Source organism: Athene noctua, chromosome 24 (genome assembly GCF_965140245.1).
Source record: "Athene noctua chromosome 24, bAthNoc1.hap1.1, whole genome shotgun sequence".
Taxonomy (NCBI): domain Eukaryota; kingdom Metazoa; phylum Chordata; class Aves; order Strigiformes; family Strigidae; genus Athene; species Athene noctua.
The window spans coordinates 2,806,069-2,829,034 of record NC_134060.1 but is presented as its reverse complement, the minus strand read 5'-3'; the positions used below and the strand labels follow the sequence as shown (position 1 = coordinate 2,829,034).

Below are 22,966 nucleotides of genomic sequence, written 5' to 3'. Positions count from 1 at the left end.
CTCGTAGGACACATGGGTGGAGAATTCTTTTCTCTGCTTTCTGAAAAGATACAGTTTACTCTCCAGAAAGCAGTTAATGCAGAAGGAAAACGTCAGCACAGAACTCACAAAGTTACACGGCGTTTACGTAGAAAAAATTTATTCCATCTGAAGCACTTACACGCAATTAGTCATGAGGAGCATGGAGAGTAACAGGTTGCTGGTGGAACAGGACACCCTAGTGGAAGATGTGCAGGAACTAGTGGTCAAGGACTAACTCCTAAAAAAAGTAGTTCATCCACATTTAATTTGCTTTACAGATACCAGCTACCAATGCTGTTTTGGGTTACCGGGCATGCCATCTGTGGTACATCAGTTGGTAAAAACATACACCTTTACAACTTGGTGGCCCCAAGTTTTAAAAACCATTTCACAGAAAGGAAAGAAATATATGTGAAAACACAGCTCAAGAAACACACAATAGAGCAAAATACATGGAAGGTGAACAATGCTCTGCAGGAATAGCTAACGAATCCAAACTGCTGTCGCCCAGCAAACGGGAGAAAAGGGAAAGGAAGGAAGGAATGAAAAACCCAGAATTACCAGTAGAGACAAAAAAACAACTAGAGGAAGAAATCCAGTTTCAGTTCAAGTCAGAATCTGAAAGTCTGTTTTGTATCTGCAGAAGCAGAAAAAACACAAGGTACAGATTAACTAAAGGAATCCCAAGACTTCTGAGTTGTACTGAAGAGGACAAGACCTTCCACACTCCATTTCTGAACCGCCAGTGGATTAACACTTGTACCTTCTCCACTGGTTCAAGCACACTCTGGTAGCTCTACCAATTTAACTTAACTTTTGTTTAAATTAGGCAAAAGCCCGCAGCTGTAGCAAGCTAAAGAAAAAACAAAAAACCAACACCAAACGTAAGTTTGCTCTGTGTGATGAAGGCAGCTACAATGGGACAGCCAGCCCTACACCGAGAGGTTGCTGTAGGAAATCTGGGCGAGGAGCTACAGCACGGTACCATCTGAGCTGGGCTAAGCCCTTTCCTTAGGGAGTACTCACTGTCTGGGTTAAAAAGCCTGTTGATGGTATCTACAGAAGGATGGCTGAACACAAAGTCTACGTGTGTCTCAAAACCAGTGTTAAGTCAATATCAGGGTTGAGAGGGAAGAGAAGGAAAAAGACTAAAAACAGGAAAAGGTTGTCATCTAGGATCCTTGACCTTCCGGATCCACACTTCCCTCAGGGTCTTCATCATTATATATGTTCTCCGCCTGCAAGAGAGAGGTGGAGGAAGTGAAGAAGCATTTACCACCACGCTGAGCAGGATTTCACCTGCCAGAACGCTTCAGAAAGTTCTGGCAGTTTTTTTATCTGCAGATGTGTATCACCCACCCCTGATCCCTCAAGGCCATTTAACATGGAAGAAGAAACACAAATGACCTTTCTCCTAACAGCCAGGTCTCCGAAACATTTCTGGAGTACCCTGCAAGTTACTGCAGCTTATGGAAACCTGCCTTGTTAGAGACCACCGCACGACTTACTGTAATTAACAGACTATTTTGCATACGTTTAGTAGAGCCTCTACCTTGCAGCACCTTTCAAAAGAACTATAGGGAAGCCTGCTAAGAACAAAGCCCCTGTGAACCAATTTATACATAAACAAAAATGAAGAGTATGGTCTTGTCAAAGGTTATTCAAACAATACCAGATTGTCTTCCAAAACCTTCAACAGCTGGTAATTTAGGGCCAGCAAACTTTTCCTATTCACCACCACCCCCCCCCTCCATCCTCAGGAGGACATTTATATCCTTTGCAAAGATTTCATTCTTTAAGACAATAACTAACAGAAACCTCAATTTCATCTTTGGTTCTCAGACACATTGTTTTCATTCAAACACAGAAGGGAAAAATTTGCTTCTACACCAGTACTTCCCTTTTTTTTTTAAATCATGAGAAACACAAACCAGCTTCTGAGTATTTGTAAGCTATTGTTTCAACCAAACCTAAAGTGGATTTCATTATCCCGTTGAGATTTAAGCAGTGCTACAAAGTAATTTCGAGAGCTGTAAATAAAACCAGGAATGCTGAAATCCAGGCAGTTCAACACCATCTCTCATCTGCCATGTCCTGCACCTTCCCAAACAACTTACCATTTGCCAGACTTGCATGATATTATCTTCTGATACAGAACAAATTACCCAGGGTTCATTGGGATTCCAGGAGAAATCAGATATCTTTGCAGTATGACCACCATGAATAAACTAGTGTTGGGGAAACAAAAAGGGGAATGTTTTCAAATCTACATCACAGAGATGAATAATTAAGTCAAAACCATCAACGAGACTCAAAAGACTTACCAGCAGTTCTGGGGGACCATCCTCAGCATCTTCAGGGGATTGTTCTTCTCCAATTTTACTGTAAAAAGAAAAGGGGGGAAAAGTGAAGAGGTAGGAGGTTGGTTTGCTTGGGTTTTTTAAAGTGTGATGCAATTCATCAATAGTATTTTGTCAGGACAACGTGACTAATTTGAGGTTTACCTCAAGTCCCAAACATTTAGCCTGCGGTCAGTGCCACTGGAGGCCAATATAGTTTCATTATGGGGAGACCACTGAACCTACAGACAAGGAATTCAGAGAGAAAGTTAGTTTTAAGCTGTAACGTGACATTCACAACAAACACCACCGCATTTTGTATCACGAAAGCTCTGAGAATTCAAATTGGTATTCACGTAAAATATGAATATGCCCAATAACAACACTCTAACACGGGAGGTGGGTCTGTGAACATTCGTAACACTAACGAGGCATCTGAGCACCAAAAAGGTACCACGTGTAACCTCTCCTCTAACAAAGACCACGTGTTACGAAGTGCAAACAGCTCTCAAGGATATTAGCTGCTCCTTATCTTAATAAGGATTGCACAAATATAAACTACGGATTCCGTAAGCAGTAGGTACAGTTTACACGTGGAAAAGAAATCACTGTAATTAAGCTTCTCTGCCTGAAAGCTCACATTTACTACTTCCACTGGAGATAAACCTCTCCAAAACATACCACTTAATAGGATCACAGGATTAGAAAAGAATGTTTAATTCTGCCCACTAACCTGAGGTTTCAAGATTCCGTGTGTAATTTTATTTGGAGGTAACCACTGTCTTAATGTGTAATCCCTCAACAAAAAATTCTCTACCTGTTTTTCTTCTAAGGAATGAGTTGGAAATATTGTATCTGATAAGCACATGCTACCCATGACGTTAACATTCTATATTTACACCCCCAAAATTAGCAATTTTTCCTTGTTACAGGCTGCTCCAGTGATCCCCTCTAACAGGTACTGGCTAAAGCCTTCCTACAGGACCAAGCTGAGAAGATAAAAAACACTGCAGCCATTTCATTGTGCCTCCCTGCTTCAATCTGCTGCATGAATAATTTACATTTACTCTGTACTGCTAGCATTTCACCCTCCTGTTGTGGCTAAAGCACTCAACCATTTCCTTGTTATGTTCTGCCCCTGGCTTTCTGGACATTCTTATCTGAACTGGAGCTCTACCCCACACAGTGCTATATAGCTCCACAACAATAAGCCAGAAAATTATAAGCAGATGAGAGAAAAGAATATATCGAGTTTTTAAGCACAAGTACATTTAATAAAAAAGTAGAGCGGAAAAGAATGTTTTCCATTTTTTCCAAACAGCTAAGTAGAACTAAGTCTATGCACATAAAAGACGTTTTGTTCTACCTGAAATATTTCATCTTTATGTGACTCGAAGGAGTGCAACTTCAGTTTTAAGTTCCTCAAGTCCCATAGAGCAACAGTCTAGGAAAAAAAAAAGATAAAAACATTTTTTTGTTGAAGTAACAAATATATACATCCACATTTAAACATCAGAAACTGAACAAGGATGTTCCAGGTTCAAGGTAGACAGACCTTGTCAGCTGATCCTGTAGCCAGGATAAACTCACTATAGGGATTGAAAGAGAGGCAGTTGACTTCAGCTGTGTGAGCATCCACTGAATGACTAGGTTTGGAGGTGTTGTTTGACCGAGTATCCCAACTGCAAGGGGAAAACATAGACTTCAAACAAAGGTTTATCTCCCATTTTACTGAGGGACTAAGGAGCAGATGGGAAAGCAAGAGGGACAGAAGCATTCCATTTCTGAAGACACTGCCCCACTTACATCATGAGCTTCTGATCATCAGCAACAGATCCAAAAAGAGATTCATGGAGCAGATGCCAAGATACATCTTCCACTACTGCTGTATGCCCTGTGAAGATGGTCTTTGCATCCACCACTTTGCCTTCTTTTGGTACAGCACTAATATCCCACAAGCAAATGGTCTTTAAAAAAATAAAAATTTTTTAAAGTTGCATCTTTAGACAGACATTCGCTTTACCTCCCCCCTCTCAAAAAAAAAAAAAAAAAAAAGGATTTTTGACCTTTGCCAAGGGATACAAAGTACAGATTGTACCCCAGCTATATTTAAAGTACTCACATGATCATCAGAAGCACTAAGCAAATGCCCACTCAGGTTTGGGTTCCATGACAGCCCATAACCTTCCTTCTGGTGCCCACGAAGACGCAGATCAGGGTTACACTCTCCAGAAGGGTCTGTGAAGAGGGGGTGTAAGAACTCCAGTGCCTAGTACCATTTCCAGCACATCCTGGAATACCTGCCATTATGTTTTACCGGGCTTTACTAAACTTTGCTTTGACATTTTCAACAGGACCTCTCCCTATCCTTTCGGGCATTTTCCCCAACTGAAGAATCACCTCATTAAAACAGAATGCACTGAGACAACACAGAGTAGTTTGTCATCTCAGCTTAGTAAAACAACACTGCAGATTTTTGAGCTGCCTTTTTTTTTTTTTTTTTTTTGGCTGGATGGCCTAGCAGTGGTCCATTCTAGATCAGTGCTACAGTACCTGCTGAAGAGTCAAAGCAGCCCAATAGTCACCCCCACGCTTTGGCATGAGGCACCTGGGCTGGCTGGCTGGAGGAATCATCTCAGTCACTGTTCAAAAAACCTCTTCCTAAACACTCTGCTGGTGTAATTTTTTTTTTTTTTCTCTCATCATCTCCAACTGTACTTTGAAAGTGAGAAAGTTTCTGGATCCCCCCACTAGTGGCAGAACTAGTCACTCAATCTTGACGAGTTCATCAGTAAATGACTGTTAACATCCTTACAGGATATCAGGACAACAGCTCAGCTACCCAGCAAATCCTACAGTCTCCAAAATGCCACCTTCCACCGCCCCAAATACCAACACATACACTGACGTGACAAAAGATGCAGTAAAACAGCACAAGAAAAAAACTCTACACCTTTCTTTTCTACTGATACATATGTTTAAGCTTCATCTAAAATACCCTTCTACGCTAAATACCTACTTTCACCTAAAATCACATATGATATGCAACCCACAAAGTTTTTTAACCTCTTTTTCACACATCAACCTTTTCTTAAGGAAGGGCTGGCTGATCTCTGAGGCACAGACATGACAAAGAAGCAGACACCTGGTTTAGAAGGGTGTTTGGTGTAATCAAAGACAAGGACATCACTGGATGGAGTCTTCGTAGCGATGATACATGGGTTCTGTGGCATGTAACGTGCTCTGTTCACTTCTCCCTCGTGATTTATCTTGATTTCAATTTCAATTTTTCCACTAACTGACCCAAAGCCTCCAAACTCTGGAATAATAATAGGAAGCCAGTTTCAGACCAAGACACAAAGATCCAGACTCAATGACTGGTACTGCCAAGCACTTCTTTTGAAAGATAGTCACAAGAACAACCGTAACTGAAAGGATCCAGTTTTCAAATGGCATGTTGTTTTAAACATCTGTATTTGTAACATGAAAATAGCAGGGCTTTGGCTAAGTAAAGACCATTTCTTCCAAAAAATTTTTCACTATTTCAAATTCAACAACACAAGCCCCAAATTTATATCTAAAACTCTTATCTGTAACGAAGACGTGTTGGACATTTGAAACAGCTGTGCTGTAACTGCACTTGCAAATATAACAAAAATCAGCATTGCAGAATAGACAAAGTTCTGGTGAAAACAAATTGCTGCACTGTGTTTAAGATACGGGACAGTAATATAACTTGCTAAAGTTACCTTACCTTTGTAAGTAAAGTCACAGTAACCCAGTATTTCACAAAATTCCACAGCACCACTCTGGCAAAAAGAGGGTTTTTCTGTGGTTTTAAATTGGAGTAGTAGATTTTTGAGAAATGTTAGAATAGAATCAAAGTATTTCTTAGCCAACAGTGTTGTTCAAGAATAACTCTCAGAAGCCCAAAGATCAAAATACTAATTGCACAATGCAGGCTTCTGGCAAAAAGAGTAAACACTGGATCATTAAGGACTTTTACCAGGTAGAAAGATTGATTGAACCAAGTAAAAAAGAAATGTCTAACTTGCAGCAATGCTGACAGCCAACTAAGATTACAGAAAGCATTGAATCCAAGACTGATGTACTGAACAAAACACAATAATCTTTTTATCCAAGAGGGGCTGGCACAACTATCAGGCAGCACAATTCAGACAAGAGAAGAACATTTGAAATGTTACACTCCTCTGAAATAAAACATTCTTTTACATGAATGACTTTCTCACTGGAAGAGTTTATGTAAGGCAAAAATGATAATAAAAATACCAATAAGCAGTATTCCATGACATTCAGTGTCAACTCCTGATGAGAAATAGGGAGGGGTGAGGTTTGCCCCCTACACACATACTTTTGCAATAAGCCTGCCAGCTTTTTTTTTTCATATTATTAAGACATTACACGCAATTCAAAAAACATGCCATTTGTTTATTAAGGGCACCACTTGGAAACAAATTGATTAGTTTAGAAGTAATATCCGAACTTTGCTGCCTGAAGTTTAAGGAAAGACAAATATTCTTTTGAGAAGGGAAGTTAAAACCGGTTAAAACTCCGCCCGATCCACAATTTTGGTCCCTTACCTCCTTTCTCACTATCATAGTGTGAAGCATCAAATTGTGCATCATCATTAGGCAACTGCACGCTAGCTATCACGAGATGATTTTGTTCATCTGAAGTATGGGTCCCCAAGACTAACCGGTGAATACTGAAATCTTTGCCTTCAGGCCTGCAAGGGAAGAGAGTTACACGAGAAACAAAAGGGGTTTTACACAAATACTGAGCTGACTACATCTCTTGATGTCAGCTTCTAACACTAATAACACTCTTTAAAGTTATCGTTGTTTCCTGCTCCAACACCAAACTCGCTGCCTCCAGAGGAAATCTCTTATCACTACTCAAGCTCTCAATCTGAAATTCTCACAGCACAACACTCTGACAGGCCACCGTCCCTGTGCCTTCCTTTAAGAGACCCCAGCAGCTCCTCCCGAGTACAAATCTGAGGGGCATGAACATTTACTGCAAGCAGAACATTGTTATGGAAGCTTAGGACAAAATGGTGGCTATACAGAAATTTTATCTAGTTCTATTTTTGAGGAGTTTTTTGCTTACTAAAGAGGAGGGGAAAGCTGGAAGAAAAAAACCATGGAAATCAAGTGTGTGAAAACATCTTCTCAGTAATAGAAGACATTTTCCCAAATTAAAAATGTCTGTGTTATCTCTCTAGTGTTCATAGTCCTCAACTTGCTGCTGGCAAGGAAAGGGTACAAAAAGTGATTTAAGACAGAAAGGAATCACATACTGCCTTACTTCAACAAAAAAGTGATCCCAGATTTACTATTTATTCTACTTTTAGAAAAAAAGCAAAAGGATCAGTTTACCTTGTTACGTCAGGAAGCCACTGAGCAGTCAAGCTCGGCCATTCCAGAGCATGGGTCATTACCAAATCATATAAGAAGGGAGTATTCTTTTTCCATATTTTATATTCTTCATTGATCACACGTTCTTCCACTGCATCATCAAAGGCTGCTAAAGGTTTTTTAAAAAAACGCGTACAATTAGCCTGTATGAATATATTTACGACACACACACAGCACTGAGTGAGCAACTGAAGAGAGCCAACTACATCACACCCTGGTTTGCTGTTGTGACTATGTTGGAGCAGTTGCTAGAGGACTAAAAATCCTCTGCTGCACATGCTAATCCTCGTTTCTGGATGTAAGCTGGGCATTAGTATTAACTACGTCACATTCCATCATCCCAACAGAAGCAGCATAATAGAATTCCGAGGACTGGTGTCACAGGCTACTGTGGAGGCAAAAACCGGAATGGTAAAGATGTTTAAATGCGGGAGATCCAGCAACTGCTGTTAGAGCGGTCTAGGCGCAGCCTTGAACTACCAGTTCCCAAAATCCAGTTTTCCAAGGCTCCTTCTGTTGCCTCGTTCCTCTCACAGACTTTCTCATCCCATCTGCTACCAGCCTCCGCTACAGAAAGCGAAGGAGCGCAGCGAGACCCAGGGGAGCGCACCCACGGAACATGGCAGTGTGGCCGGTGACATCTCTTTGTCTGTAGCAGGCAGTCAGCTGCCCACACCCTGCACAGGGCACGGCGCTGCTGCGGCCCTCCCCGCTCGCCCCGGCCCGCCGCAAAATACAAACTCCCTCCTCCGGGTACACACGGATCGAAAGGCGGAGGGTGAAGTGTCGGCGGGAGGGGGACACCCGGCCTGAGGCAGGGCCGCCGCCTCACCGCGTCGGGCCCCAGGCCTCCCCCGCGCGGCCCGGGGGCGAGGGGAGGCGGCGCGGCGGCCCGTTCCCGTGGGGAGCGGCGGGCCCCGCCCGCGCTGCCCTCACACCGGCTGCCGTTACCGGCGCGGGGAAGGAAGGGGGGGGGGTGTTGGTGCACCCCGCGCCTCACGGAGCCCCGAGCGGAGGGAGGCCGCGCGGCGGGGCCTACACCGCGCCACGAGCCCTACCTTCCTTGTCCGCCATGGCGGGGCGGGGGGAGCGGGGCGGCTGCGGGGCGCAAGGCGGGGCGGGCTGGGCGAGGCGGGCGGGCGGCCGGTTCCTCCGCTCCCTGCTCGGACCCCTCCGGCCGCGGCTCTATTGTTTCCTGCCCCCGCTGCGTGCCGCTCCGGCGCCGCGCACCCCTTCGCGCGCCAACGCCGGCCAATCGCCGCCCGCCGCCGGGCAGCGGCAGCCAATCGCCGAGAGGCAGGGGGCGGGGACACGGGGCAGGCGAGCGCGCTCCGGTGATCACGTGAGAGGGCGGCCGGGAAGAAGGCGGCGGGGGGGGGGGGGGGGGGGGGGGGCGCTGCTGAAGCTCCCCTGGGAGCCGCCATTTTCCGGAGGGGAAGGGGAGGGCGGCGAGCGCCCCTCGCTCCCTCTTAAAGCGGCAGCGCCCCGCGCTGAGGGGCGGCTCGTGGGTGAGGCCCCGGTTGAGGCCCCGGTTAAGGCCCCGGTTGAGGCCCCGGTTAAGGCCCCGGTTGAGGAGCGGGCAGGCTCGTGGCCGCGGTTTTCTCCGGTCGTCGCAGCCGTGGGCAGAGTGTGTCGGGACCGGAGCGGATCGGTGCGTGTGTGGGTGCCGAGGCCTGGGCCTTAGGGCCCTCCCTCCTCACAGGGCTGCGCAGAAACCCTGGGAGTATCCTCAACTTGCTCTTGGGTTATTAGTTGTCTGTAATCAACGGCTTCCATTTTCCCTTAATTCAGTGCTGTCTGCAGTAGTGGTTTAAAATCCTCGTGACTGGTTCTGATGGGCCTAGCTGTGGGTAACGCGGGGTGATCCGTCGTGGGTCTGACCATCCACAGGCAGAGCTGAACAGGTTTCAGCTCAAACCCTGTGTTCATTTGGGTTTATTCCCTAAGAGGAGCACTGGCTTCTCAATTTGAGACTTCTCTTTGCAACGTAGATACTCACCTGAAAGTATAAACTGTAAATCCTGTGTAGTCTTGTTACTCAACCTCGCTCCTGTTTAAAAATCATTTCGAAGATGTTATGTGCTATCTATGAAATCTATCATTTGCGTTATTTGGGGAAGTCTGGGGCTCAGCTATGGATAAATCTTAGGTGAAAAAAAAAAAAAAAAGAGAATTGCTACTATATCTGGAAATCTGGGGAGGTCTTATCTCAGGAAAATTAATTAGCCGGAAGTTAATCAGGTTCTCCAGTTTGTGTTAGATTTACAAATGAAAGCTTGCATGAAACAGCAACTACTGAAGTCTGGTGTGCGAATTAGACTTTTAAATAGGAATTTGGTACAGTGCGTTGGTTGGGGTTTTTTAATTAAAAAAATAATTACATTTATTTTTTTAATTAAAAAGTTTCTGCAAGAAAAGGAATGTAGGAAAAACCTTGCACTTAATGTGACAGTCCTGTTTCCCATGCACATGCTTCTAGGTGTTGCCAGCTTAAATATGATCCCTGTCCTAAAGGGAAGCCCTAAAAGACTCCTAGGGATTTGAAGGCAGGACGTATTTCAGGTTGGTGTGGTATGTACCAGTGCACTGAGTGCCCTCAGCTGTAAAATTCAGTAGAAGTTACCTGAAATGTAAACGTTTAATTCGCTTTACAGCTATTTTCATTATTTTTCGCTGTTACTGTATTATACTGTTTGAGGATGAATGAAATGCTTGGTGTTGTACAGAACAAGAAGAAACACTGTTCTTCCCCAAAAAAGGCCAAAGTCTGGACTTTGTGTGAGGATTGACTTCATGGGCTGAATATAACCTGTATCAGAGAGTGAGTCAAGAGGTGTGGGATTGAACTCTGAGCTTCCCCTGTCTCCCAGTGACAGTTTTGATAGCAAACAACTTAAATAACATGCACTCAGTATCTTATTTTGAATACCCGAGGCTGTGCACAAGTGTTACCAAACTGTTATCAAATGAAAAACTGAACTGAGTGGTAATTCTCCCCTTTTCTACGGCAGCATCCGAGGGGAAGCCTGGCAGGGTGGAAGAGCTGGCGGAGCTCAGCCATCTTTCCTACCACCAGGAAGCGAGTGAGTGTGGCTCAAACCCAGCAGCTATGGCAGCCGATGAGAGGGACTACAACCTGACGGAGGAGCAGAAAGCCATCAAAGCCAAATACCCACCGCTCAATAAGAAATACGAATGTGAGTAGTTTTAAGGTTCTCCTGCAGCGTATGTGTGACTGCAGTCACGACAGGGAGGGAGGGAGGGAGGGAGGGAGGGGAGGAAGAGCGCAGGATATGCTTTTTAGGCACATGTGGGGTTTCTTAATGTGCTGGTATCGTATGTGTTTAGGCTGTAAGATGTGTCTGTAGTTGAATTAATAGAGACAAGATGTCTACAGTTTTCTTTGTCACAGATAAATGCCTTTCTTGTTATGTGTGCTAAAGAAATCACGATAGAAATAAATGAGTTAAGTCTCACCTGGAAAACTTGCCCCTTCCGAGCTATTTCTTAACAAGGCAGTACATTTTTCTCTCTCTTACATAGGGAGAGACGTTCAGGAGTGTATTGGTCTTCTGTGTGGTGTTTTTTTTTCCTCCTACATGCACTACTTAAAGATGATTATCTCTCCCTTTCCCCACCCCTGGAATGTCTTCTAAGAACGTGTCAAGCAAGTGGGTGGCAGCCCACGGGCTAGCTTAAGGCACTCACAGGAGACCATTCCGTGTGTCTGTTTTCTATTTCAGCCGTGTCTGTCTGTAGGACAGTGTCTATTACTCTCTTCAAATATATATATTTTTAGGATGCGTTCAGATCTTTATCTGATAGCAATGCAGAAATATGGTGACATATTACAATAGTCACGCTCTTTCCATAACTGGAAGAGGTTTTATTCGTCTTTTACATCCACTGGAATTTGTTTGTTTTAGAGACTGTTGTTGAGAACCCATTAATAGTGTGTGAACGATCTAAACAGCATCAGAACAGTCTTTCAGTTAGAGCAATCATAGTGTGGCGTTTATTTTACATCCCAAGTTAGCTCTGTTTCTGCCAACCTGATATAATTTTGCATTTCTCTCGTTCCTCTGAATGAATATAAATGATGTTCATGTAAAACTTGATACATGCTTGGGATGTTAATCCTACCTTATTAATGAAGATTGCCTTCTATTTTGTATTACATACTCTTTTTATAGTTCTCCTTTTTGCATAATGGATATTTTTGGGTGTGGACAGGTATATTTCTTCACTGAGCTGGAAATATTTGCAGATCTCATCCTTGGCATGAATGGTTTTCAGTCCTGAAGACTTCAGCAGAAATTCTTTACTCCTGGTTGAAGTGTCTTTTTATTGCAGTTAACTTGTAGAAGCCTGTTGTGTTACAACAGCCATACCTTGCACAGAGTAGTGTACACGTAAGGCACTGATATAATTACATTAAACACTGATTTTCCACTTGGCAGAAATAATCCAAGATTCCACCTGTGCTAACTTTTTCTAATATGCTAGAAAATAGATTATCACCGTTTCACATCTGAAAATGAATGTGAAAAGTTCTTGTTATAACAACAACATCTGATTTTCTTTTTTTAAAATCGAGATTTTAAAAATATGTTTGGTGATGTCATGTCTTTTCTTTTTCCTTCCTTCTCAGATTTGGATCACACAGCAGATGTGCAGTAAGTATGGGCAGCTGGGATTTCTCAGTGTGACAGATTATTTCTTCCACTGCTATAAATCTGGAGTAACTGTCAAAGACTCGTTGCAGATGTACACATTATGGACCTATGAAATGTCACACAATGGGATTTTTTGATGGTCTACTTTGTTTCTGCTCTTGGGAGAGCATAGTACCGCATGTTTGGTTTCTTTTCTAATGTAATATTCCTATCGTGCTTCTGATTAAGCCTCTGTTATTTGGAAATATGTTTTGAAATCTCCTCTTTTAATCTCTTTCCCCTTAAACCAAACTTTTTCTGATTAGTCCATTTTTTATAGACATCAGTTAGCCATATTAGGAAAGAACTTTCTTGTTGTCTGGTAAAACATTGATTTTCCATACTCTCCCAAGAAACTCTTCTCACAAACCTCAAGAATGAAAATCTCTCTGATCTGCCCAAATGCATAGGTATAGAAGAGCTAGTCGTCTCGTTCATTCACTTCCTCTGCATTGATTCTCGTGTTCTGATTGCTCACCTGCATAATATTTTGGGACTTTTTGTTTTGTGATGGTCTGGTGAATTATCTCATGTCTTTTTAGGCTACATGCCTGGGGAGACACTTTGGAAGAAGCATTTGAGCAGTGCGTTATGGCCATGTTTGGCTACATGACTGATACAGAGACCGTGGAACCTGTTGGTACAGTAGAGGTAGAGGCAGAAGGTAAAGCTGCGTTGAGTTTTTATATTGGAACTGTATGAACCCTGAGGAGAAGGGTACCAAAATGCTGAATCTTTACACGTAGTGTTGCAGTTAATTAAAATCTAATTCAGTATCACTAATCTGAATCTTCTAATAGTGCAGAAGCTGTACATCTGACGTATTCTTAAAAACGTTTGGGTGTTCTTGCTGAGACAATCAACTGACTGTCGTCTCTGCTTCATCCATGCAGGACATGACATGTTGTCTCTTCTCTTCCACTTCTTGGATGAGTGGCTGTATAAGTTCAGTGCTAATGAGTTCTTTATACCCAGGGTAAGTGTTCTGTTTTGATCTTTCTCCATTTGTAAGTCAGGGCTATTCTCTGATAAAACCAGCTCTGAATGAAATGATACTTAGGGAAAAAAAATGGGCAGAACAGATCACTTCAGCCCTACACATGGAGAATTGAAAAGACCGGGACAGAAAGACTTGAGAAACAGATTGTCAAGCTCTGTTACCAAAACCAATTATTATCTGCTGGTACATGGTAGGGGCAGCTCTGCCGCCTTCTGTTCCATACAGTAGCAGGGTATCTCTTTCAGGATACTCTGATTCTCTGGTTTTAGATTCCATCTAAACGGTGGAATATAAGTCTTGTAAATGGGATTTACTGAGAATTTCTGCCTGAAGATAGAAGATGTTACTGACATATTTCTCCTCTTGCTTTTTCTGCAGGAGGTGAAAGTGCTTTACATTGACCGAATGCAGTTCAAAATAAGATCAATTGGGTGAGCTTAAATGATCAACTGAGTAATGAATATCTTCACTGAAAATGCACATACTGCCTTGAGAGCAATCACTCTGAAATACTGTGATGTGCTGCAGTTCACCGATGCTTTCTATGAAGTGGATTGTGGACTTCTTATTTTCTTCCTTTGGGGCTTTAAATGAAAATCTCGCTGTGCTATGCTCATCAATGAAACTTATAATATTTAGGAAATATTACCAAAATTCTAACCACCTCTCTTCTTTTTGCCTCTAAAGGTGGGGAGAAGAGTTTTCTTTACCCAAACACCCTCAGGTATGCAGTGGTTCTTCTGTACATCTTTTACATTTTAGGGGTAGGGTGGGCAGGTGTGATGTCTTTATTAAAGTTCTCAAGAGATCCAAGTATAAACATGTCTGGTATCGCAGATACTAAAGATCTCACTTTCTGCTTTTTTTTTGGTGAAACTGTTGACCTGACCATCTGATGCTTCCTCAGCACTGGCAAAACTCAACAGTTGGCTTCCTTTTTGTGATGCTGATACTCATTAAACCAATCTATATTCAGAATGTGTATGTGGGTTTGGGTTTCACAGTATTATCACAGATTTTTGCTTAGTCAGTTTTTGCTACTTTTATTTTTTTGCTAAAGGATTGCTAGAAGCAAATCCTTATCTCTCCACCAGCTCTTTAGCTGTGTCAGTATTAGCATAGCAAATGTTGGTGTTCTGTCAGAGCTAAGAGGAGGAATTTGTAGTATTCGAGAGGCAATAAAATAAGGGAAGAATTACTTATTCACTACTTGGCCAGGCCAAGTCCTTGCCATTAATATGTCACCTTTCTTATTCAGCAGAACAAATACAGTTGCAGCTTTTGGGGGAGAAAAACTATTAAACTATATAGCATTTGGAGAAGGTGATGAGTCCTGTGTAACAAATGCAGCTTTTGGGGGATAGCATTTGTAGAAGGTGCTAAGTGCTGTGTATTACCATAAATTGGTGCAAGGGATGTAATTTAGAGAGTCCATGCTTTTGTGTCTTTTCTCTCTAGGGCACAGAGGTCAAAGCCATAACTTACTCAGCAATGCAGATCTGTGAAGAGGAAAAGCCAGAAGTCTTTGTCATCATTGATATTTAAAGCAAGAAAAGTGTGGTCAAGTGGATACGTGTCATTGGCTGGCAAAAGTCCCTTGAAAATCATAATCCCTGTGGAAGTAACTAAGGAATTGGCCAATTCAAGTCATAAATTGAAGGGAATAATTGTGAGGAATGTCAGCCTCTGTTTTGACTTGAAGATGGTGAGACAGAGAAATACCTGCATGCCAAGAAAAAAAGAACTAGCTGTTGAGGAGAAAGGGTTGTAGGGGTTGAAAGTCTCTCCAGGAATGCTGGGAGTCAGCTGTTAAGGGTGATACATGTGTTAGGTGCTGTATGAGCTAAATAGATAAATGAGTGGAGCTGCTAGCTAAAATACTATCTCTTTGTAGGGTGGCAGGAGATAATGGTGATCTACGTGATTTCATTTGGAGATTTAAGTGTCCTAATTTTGAAGTGACACCCCCCCTCTATCTTATATAAAAGGTCCAAAATATCTGCAGCGGGTTGTATTTAATGTAGAAAAAATTCTGACTGTTCAAAGGACACCTAGGAAAGTGTATCAATTTAAAAAACAACCAGCACACCTTCTAGACTACTTTTAAAGAGAAAAAAAAAAGTCATGCCAGCAGGTGGTGCTGAACTGCTGTAAATAAATCTCCACATTAAATCCTGAAGTATGGAACCGCGTAGTTGGAATCCTAATAGCACCTATTACACTCTCAGAATTAGGCAGCTTTGCTGGCGGTGGAAGGGGACACACCAGACTCTCTGCAGGCCCAACTGTGTCTGGCAAAAGCTAATTCTCTTCTAGAAAAAGATTATTTGAATCAGCTTCCCTATCTCCTGTTAGAAAGGACAATACAGACAATCCTTTCATATCAAAGGATCACTGACTTCAGTTCACTGAATCAAATTAATCAGAAGTAATCAAAAGTGTGTTTTGTTTTAAATCACAGGACAGCAAATGTGTGTTGTGTGCCATGTGAGAGGGGCACTGTAAGGAACGGTCAGCACTGGCCTAACCTGCTTTTTTAATTGTAAATGCTACAAGCGCCTCACCTCCAGAGGTAGATTCTCATCTTTATTTTATTGTAAAGTCATCTTAACCAGATCTGGTTTTATTTCCATATTGTAAAGACTGAGGGATAAAATCCCTCTCAGAGCAGGCTTCAATGCTGAAATAAAACTTGGACTTGAAAGAACTAACGCATTTGCGTGTGAATAATTTTGGCCAGTGGAATTTGAACACCACCGAATTACATTTGCGCTTTGTTCTCCACTAAGGTGAGCGGACTTTTTTGTAAATAAGAATGATGATAAGCCTATTTGATAGTATAAACCCAACGATTTTCACGCGCTGGGGTTTCTTCCATCCTCAGGAGCAGCCCCAGGCTCCAGCACGCGCTCGCTCCGGCCGGACACAGCCAAGTGCTGCAGGGGAAGAGCGAGGCCCGGGCCCACGGCTCCTCCGGGTGATCAGCTCCGGGCCAACCCCGGCACGGGGCCGGGCAGGCGGGCGGCGCCTTAGCTGCGGATTTGACACCTCGTTGGCTGGCTGGGTCAGGTGACTGGAATTAGCCAATCAGGCGTCGAGTTGAGGCGGCTTTGTGGCGGCTGGAGAGGCCTTTCCGTTTGCCCGGCCCTCTAAAACGGGAGGAGAGAAATTTATGTCGTTAAATTCTAATTTTGTCGAAATGCTGAGATGTCCTGTGTCAGCCACAGGCTGTAGCAACACAGTCAAGTGCTCTGCTTTTAGAAATAGTGACAGGAACTTGCTAGAAAAGCATTTGGAATTAACCAAGTGTTAGTAATCCTTTTTTTTTTTTTTTCCCAATATTTACTAAGTACTTACTACAAAACATGCCTTAAATTCACTTTGTTCCATTTTCACAGCTGTGTGAGCGACAGGTTTCGGCTAGCAGTGTTTTTACTGGAGTCCTGTTCTCCCAGTGCCTTACAGGAGCCCCATGGCTGGCTGTAGGCCCCAGCTCAGTGAGAGACTCCTGAGACAATTAACTACCTGAAAGTGGTTAATTAAAAAACATGCTTGAACTGGAAACCCTTCTTGTCTTGGTGTTAGTTGAGCAAGTTCTGTAGTGAGTTCATGTGCATCTCTGTGGGATCAGGTTGATGCGATGAGTTTAAGGGTAGAGTGGTGAAGTACTTGAAAAAGATGTGCATTGGTGGTTACTAAATGTACAAATCCCAAATTAAGAAAATGTCCTAAACTGAAAATGGCTGGAGTTTGGGAGAGCATTAGGGAATTACTATACAGGCTTGCCTTGTTCTCACTTTTCCCTAGGTATCTGTAATGGCAACTACTGGAGACAGGGAGAACCTTGATGTGAATCAATATGGCTGTTCTCAAATTCTTTACAGGGAATTTTTGCTTGCTTGGCCGTAACCTCAGGCTACAGATTCTGCTAACAGGAAAGGAAATACAGCATAAAATGAGACATGAGACCAAACAGTGGCTCTTTATCAAGAGTACCTACTGGGAATACCATTCTCTGCTCTCAGGCAGAATGTACATTCTCCCTGAGATTATTTTTTTTTTTATGTTAGTACTGAGCATTTTCAGTTTCTCTAGCAAGTGGAGGTTGTCTGACCCAAATGACTGGGGAAAAAAATATGATTACTAAGTTGAAGACACTCCAGAATTACGGAAGTTGCTTAAACTCTAAGGGAAATTGTCCTTGTAAACAAACATTTTTATGCTGTCAAGCAGCTGTTAAGCATCCTAAATTTATAGGAAAAGGAAGATCTTTCTAAAGTAGCTCCATGATCTAAGTCACAAGTGTGCCACTGAAATTAAAGGGACTTGTCCTCTTTATTCTCTTGGCATAAGACAGACAGGATTTAACCAAATCTTGCACCAGTCCTGGAAAAAAAAAAAAAAAAAAAAAAGGAAAAAACCTGACAATTGTATTTTCAGTGATTGCACTTTTATTTCCTTGGAACCATGTTGGTGTATCTTTCTTTAAAATTCAGAGTACAAAAAAAACCTCCATATCTGAAAAGGCAAACTCATACTGTCCCAAGTGCACTACAGATGCTCTGTTCATTATTCTACTCTGTATGTATTCTGTGTGTATTCTTTAAAACTGATCATGCTTTTCTGAACAATAAGAAGCAGTAAGCTCACTCAAAAAACAAAGTTCTCATAGATTGGTTCTTCAGCAGGAAGAATTCCACTTGGTTTCTTTACTCCTTTCTCATGAAGTTTCTGATGTGTATAGACATGTTAATTACAGTGTCAACAAAAATGTGTTTTATATTTCTTAACTGTTTACTTTAGTGATAATTGGTTTTTAATAACCTAATTTTTAATAACCAAATAATTGTTTTTTAAAAACCTATATAATATTGAATCTTTGTAGAACTGTGAAGTGGTTCACTCTTTCATTATGAACAGGAGCTCTGAGCAAGTCTTTGAGGAAATATAAACAAATTCTTCTAAATAGTTTCCAGATAACACCTACTTTCTGGATGACATTTAGAAGCAGTTACACTGTTGCATGTCTCTAAGTACAAAACAACTTGTTTATAGCCCATATTTTGCTTCTCAGAAAAGAATTTTAGCAAGATTTAATTTAAATGAAAGTAATAAGCCAGCAATAGTTGGTAGGACACAAGTAATTTAATCTTGAATACAACAGTAACAAATACACAAACAGATCTACCTAAGATTTGGCTTCACCTTTTCATCTACCTCATCTGGAGTATCATCGTTAACGTGTCGGACAACCAAATTATACGGTTCTTCCTCCACTGTCTCTTCATCTGATTTCTGTTCCTCCTCCAAAGCCCACTTCGAACGTTTGTTTCCCGTGGAGGAGACAGGAGAATGTTCTGCATCTAAATCGTCAGGGATGCTGTCAAAATTAGTTTCTGCCAGACACTTATGGCACAGTCTGTAGCGTCTTGTTCCTTGCTGAACAACGCATCCTGTTAGTTCAGTTACGTGACGCTTGCATTTTCTGCAGATCAGTTTGCCAGCTTGATGTATCTAAAGAGATTTAAAATTTGAAAATGTCAGTGTTCATCCAACAGCAGATTTTTTTTAAAAATTTTTTTTTCAGCAAAAGAAAATTCACTGAACCATTCTAAAAAAAATGAAATCTAAAGTATAATTTGCCAATTTAGAGCATGAATAATTCAAGCTGATGTGCAGCTAGGAAGCTTTTCTGCTGTTAGTTCTGGGAATGACTGAGTAGATGCTACCAGTGACATCCTGTGGGTTGGGTTTTTGTTTTTTTTTTCTAGGCTGAATCTCCCACTGAAATGGCGTACCGTTTGGAAGTGGTTCCGTAGATGCTCTAGTCGGGTGAACCTCTTCCCACAGGCTTCGCACGGGTACGGTCGCTCCCCTGTGTGACACCGAAGATGCCGCTTCAGGTCCGCGCGTCGCTTCACCGTGTGCGTACAGAAAGGGCATTTGAATCGCATCCGAGGTAGGTCATCTGTATTACAGAGAAATACAGGGGGAAATGTCAAATAGTAGTAGTCTCTCTTTATGTAGTAGTTTCATTATTTTTCAGCTTAAATAAGCAGCAGTTCATTTTTCCTCTGGTCTGTGACTAAATAGGAAAAAAAATCGCAAAATAGGATCTGCCAAACCCAGTATTTCTTACTGAACATGTTAAACAGCCATTGGATTGTGTATTCTTTCTTACTCAGGGCATTTTTTAGACATACAGATGATCATAAATACTTAGCTATTACATATAGTCATCACATCTGACTCTTCCATCAGCTAACAGTTCATAGCTTTGTCATTTCTAATCTCTGTGTAATATACTAGGATGCCCAAAGTATTAAAAATATGCAATTATAATAAAATTCAGGTACGTGAGTTTCCAAGGGAATGCACGTAAGAATACACCTGTAACCTTTAGTCCACCATCTCGGGTACATGCTGTCAGTCCATCGAGAGCTTAGATGCTGTAGTGTGGCTGAACAGTCATGAAATTTGGGCTGGTTTGGACCTTCAGGGAAATGCAGCATCCTGCCAATGAAAGGACCTTCTCTTGTGAAGGACCTGGGTTGGGTTTAGGTCAAATGCCTCTATTACTGCCACACATTGGGGATATTACAAGAGAAATTCAGTCCTTCAGGTCCCCAAGTCAATGACAGCTCTCGAGGCTTCATTAAACTCCACTTGGGTCCAAATAATCTGGCAGGTTTTAACTTTACAGAATACCTGAGGCAAGCTCTCTGATTCTAATTCTCATGGCCTGTTCTGGTTTCAAAGTCTCTCATTCTAACAGAGTAGATCTAACAGATTCTAACAATTGAGTAGATCAAGAAAATAATCTGCAACTCTGGGCATCATTTTGCTTTTCATGCAGCTATACAAATTCTGTCCAAAAGATCATCTGAATTCTTCCAAATAAAGACAAACTTTGCAAAACCATAGGTACTTTTTACCTTCGTTCCAACTACTCATTACACCTAAAATTGTGGGCATTGAGGTGTACAGTTCTTCTGCCTTTAATTCCATGAACTCAGGAGTTCTTGAAAGTTCTTGTTCTAGCTGAGCAACAGACCACCTCTTCGGCATCACTTCCGATTCGTGATTATATCCATAATCGTCACGATCGGCGTCGTTCTCAGCATCACATTCAGCCTCCTCCCTAACCCGAGACACGTGGCTGGAATCTGCCGCGCTGCTACCGCCGCTGGCCCGCTCAGCTTTGTTGGATTTATGCTGCACAAAATCACGGGTCTGGGCCAGCCCGAGGTGCTTTCGGCGCTTTCTCATTGAGCCCTGTTTTCTGCCTCTTTTCAATAGCTGCGTTTCCGCCCGCTGAAGGATCACCTCTGAGGACAGGTAGCTGCCGTAACTGCTCCAGGAATTTTCATTCACTGTATCAGCCTTGTCATCCGGGATCGAACAGGAACGCCTGGGGTTGCTCTTTGCTTTCCTTCTTGACCGATAAAGAGATGGATGGGCGGGTTCACTGTTTGTACTTTTGGCCGACAGGCTGAGGTAATGATCCTTTTCCTTTTCGTTAATATCCAGTGAGGACTTAATGAATGTCTTGCAGACATTGAGGATATCAGTCATCTGCAGGTAGCTCGCAGCCGACATGACTTCGATCACATTCTGACCAGTGAGAGACAGTTTCCCTGAATACACAAAGTCCAAGATAACCATAAAAGTCTCTGGAGAGAAAACTTCAAAAGTGGCTATTGTTGGCTGACTCGTCTCCTTCGAGCTCTGCGAAAGGAGCATCTTGAAGTAGCCGCTGCTGGCAAACAGCACATTGCGATGTGCTTTAAAGACCTTTCCCTCGACCAGAATATTGCAGTCACAGAACAAGTCTTGCTTCCGTTGTTCGTTCAGCTGCTCGAGGAGGTGAAACTGATGGGAAGAAATCTCCATTCCAGTCAGGGAATAAGAGGAAGGCTTGCGCTAAAGTAAAAAAAAAAAAAAAAAAAAAAAGTACAACGATGACCATCTAAACCAACGTTGTTGAATCCTATTTTAATAAGAGAAGCTCTATTAAAAAGGGAACGTCGATCCTATTCCCAGTAAATCTCCGCACTCCCTGCAGCCCCTACCCCGCGCAGTAACGCGAGAGAAGAAACTTAACAACTCTCTGAAAGAGGTGAAAAGACGCCTCGGCGGGATTCCTGCGTATCTAAAAGAATTAAGATGACATCGGCGGAGATAAAAGAACGAAGATGACGGTTCAGACTGTGAGGCAAAAGGACTTGGGGGGCCCCCCCCCGGCCGTGGGGAGCGCCTCGGCTGACGGGACGCTCCGCGCCGATCGCTCCCGGCTGCGGGCGCAGCCTCTGCCCGGCGCGGCGGGACCGCGCACCGACCCGGCGGCCGCAGCCCTCGCGGCCCGGGCTCCCCCGGCATTGGCGGAGGCCGCCGTCACTCACCCGCCCGCCCGGCCGCATTGGCCGCTCGGCCCCCGGCAGCCCGGGACGCCCGACGGCGCCGGGCCCGCCCGCCCCAGCGCGGAGGCGCCTCCCGGCTGCCCGCGCTGCCGCCCCCGCTCCCGCCGCCGGCCCCGCGGCACCGGCGCCCGCCAGCGCTCCGCACGGGGCCCGCTCCCCCCGCCCGCCTCCCCTCCCGCCGCCCCGCCGGGCCGGGCGCGCAGCCCGGAGCCGCCCGCCTCAGCGGAGCCCCGGCTGCCGCCCCGCGGGGAGCTCCCCGCCACGCCGCCGCTGCCGCCCGGTACCGGGCGCCCGGCGTGGCCCGAGCCGCTCCCGCCGCGGCTGCCCGCAGCCTCCCCGCGCTGGCAGCGCCCCCGCCGCCCCCCTGCGCGGCCCCTCTCGCCGCGCCCCCGCCGCCCCCCGCTCCCGCGCAGCCCTTTGTTGCCGCGCCCGGGGCTGCAAATGGCGCCCGTTAGGACGCCGCGCAGCCCGGGGACCCGGCGGCTCCGGGGGGCGGCTGCTGCCGGGCCGCCGCACACGGGCCCCGGCGATCGGGGCCGTCGCTCCGCCGCAGCCCCGCTCCTGCCCGCCTCCATCCCCGACGCCCGGTCCGACCCGCGCAGCACAACCGCCACTCACCGGCTGGGTCCTGCGGGCGGCGGCCGCTGAGCCGAGGGCAGCGGGCGGTGGATGCGGGGTCCCCGGCCCCGCGTCGGGGCTGGCGGTGGCTGAAGGCGACGCGCCGGTCCCTCCCGCAGCCCCGAGCCCTGGGAGCCCGAACGGGAGAGAAACAAAAGGTATTTGCTGACGTGGGCGTTGGACAGAGACGCCCGAGGGCTGGGGACACAATTAAAGGGGCAACGCACCGATTGCAGGCGCAGCCCAGCGGCTCCCCCGGCCTGCTCGCCCCGCGCTTGGCGCTGCTCGCCCCTGCCCGCACACACATGCCGCCCGGGAGGCCCGCAGACAATGCGCTGCTGGTGCTAAAGGCCGCTCTGGACATCTCTGTGTGTGCAGAGAAGGTGCCACCGAAGTGGGAAATATCAGTAGTTCT

General features: G+C 44.5%; 3 protein-coding genes across 12 annotated transcripts; 1 reads left to right on the top strand and 2 right to left on the bottom strand.

The window, feature by feature from the left end:
• Window positions 1-108: 108 nt before the first annotated feature.
• Window positions 109-9,040, bottom strand: RBBP4 (RB binding protein 4, chromatin remodeling factor). 2 transcript variants are annotated; one of them, XM_074926066.1, is made up of 12 exons: window positions 8,857-9,040; window positions 7,760-7,904; window positions 6,962-7,107; window positions 5,506-5,679; window positions 4,483-4,598; window positions 4,167-4,327; window positions 3,916-4,042; window positions 3,727-3,804; window positions 2,526-2,602; window positions 2,346-2,403; window positions 2,139-2,249; window positions 109-1,259 (listed from the first exon to the last, which is right to left on the bottom strand). In XM_074926066.1, exons 1-12 carry the CDS (start codon window positions 8,870-8,872, stop codon window positions 1,194-1,196), a joined length of 1,275 nt encoding a protein of 424 aa, XP_074782167.1. In that variant the 5' UTR covers window positions 8,873-9,040; the 3' UTR covers window positions 109-1,193. The 2 variants fall into 2 exon arrangements, with proteins under 2 accessions (XP_074782167.1, XP_074782166.1); XM_074926065.1 differs by having other exon boundaries at window positions 110-1,259; window positions 7,760-7,907.
• A 168-nt stretch (window positions 9,041-9,208) lies between these two features.
• On the top strand, window positions 9,209-16,500 carry ZBTB8OS (zinc finger and BTB domain containing 8 opposite strand). Of its 9 annotated transcripts, none has more exons than XM_074925948.1 (9): window positions 9,209-9,311; window positions 9,348-9,449; window positions 10,810-10,995; window positions 12,450-12,474; window positions 13,056-13,177; window positions 13,407-13,489; window positions 13,892-13,944; window positions 14,201-14,237; window positions 14,972-16,478. In XM_074925948.1, the coding sequence occupies exons 3-9, from the start codon at window positions 10,908-10,910 to the stop codon at window positions 15,056-15,058; spliced, it is 495 nt and encodes a 164-aa protein (XP_074782049.1). In that variant the 5' UTR covers window positions 9,209-9,311; window positions 9,348-9,449; window positions 10,810-10,907; the 3' UTR covers window positions 15,059-16,478. The 9 variants fall into 9 exon arrangements, 8 of the variants coding, with proteins under 8 accessions (XP_074782049.1, XP_074782048.1, XP_074782051.1 ...); XR_012635100.1 differs by having other exon boundaries at window positions 9,220-9,449; window positions 14,972-16,302; window positions 16,398-16,500; XM_074925947.1 differs by having other exon boundaries at window positions 9,220-9,449.
• A 1,081-nt stretch (window positions 16,501-17,581) lies between these two features.
• On the bottom strand, window positions 17,582-22,778 carry LOC141970035 (zinc finger and BTB domain-containing protein 8A-like). Its single transcript, XM_074926336.1, has 4 exons — window positions 22,552-22,778; window positions 20,449-21,436; window positions 19,312-19,481; window positions 17,582-19,027 (listed from the first exon to the last, which is right to left on the bottom strand). Exons 2-4 carry the CDS (start codon window positions 21,404-21,406, stop codon window positions 18,698-18,700), a joined length of 1,458 nt encoding a protein of 485 aa, XP_074782437.1. The 5' UTR covers window positions 21,407-21,436; window positions 22,552-22,778; the 3' UTR covers window positions 17,582-18,697.
• Window positions 22,779-22,966: the final 188 nt, after the last annotated feature.

Bases quoted from the DNA above. Each gene is read 5' to 3' on its own strand.
- RBBP4 (XM_074926065.1), bottom strand. The intron at 4,043-4,166 runs GTAAGTGGGGCA...TTCCCCTTGCAG, and splicing joins GATGATCAGAAGCTCATGAT to TTGGGATACTCGGTCAAACA. The intron at 2,250-2,345 runs GTAAGTCTTTTG...CCCCAACACTAG, and splicing joins ATGGTCCCCCAGAACTGCTG to TTTATTCATGGTGGTCATAC.
- ZBTB8OS (XM_074925950.1), top strand. From the start codon at position 10,908: ATGGCAGCCGATGAGAGGGACTACAACCTGACGGAGGAGCAGAAAGCC. The intron at 10,996-12,449 runs GTGAGTAGTTTT...CTTCCTTCTCAG, and splicing joins GCTCAATAAGAAATACGAAT to ATTTGGATCACACAGCAGAT. The intron at 14,238-14,971 runs GTATGCAGTGGT...TTTTCTCTCTAG, and splicing joins CTTTACCCAAACACCCTCAG to GGCACAGAGGTCAAAGCCAT.
- LOC141970035 (XM_074926336.1), bottom strand. From the start codon at position 21,406: ATGGAGATTTCTTCCCATCAGTTTCACCTCCTCGAGCAGCTGAACGAA. The intron at 19,482-20,448 runs GTAAAAAGTACC...TCTGTAATACAG, and splicing joins AATGAGTAGTTGGAACGAAG to ATGACCTACCTCGGATGCGA. The intron at 19,028-19,311 runs GTACGCCATTTC...AAATCTCTTTAG, and splicing joins TACGGAACCACTTCCAAACG to ATACATCAAGCTGGCAAACT.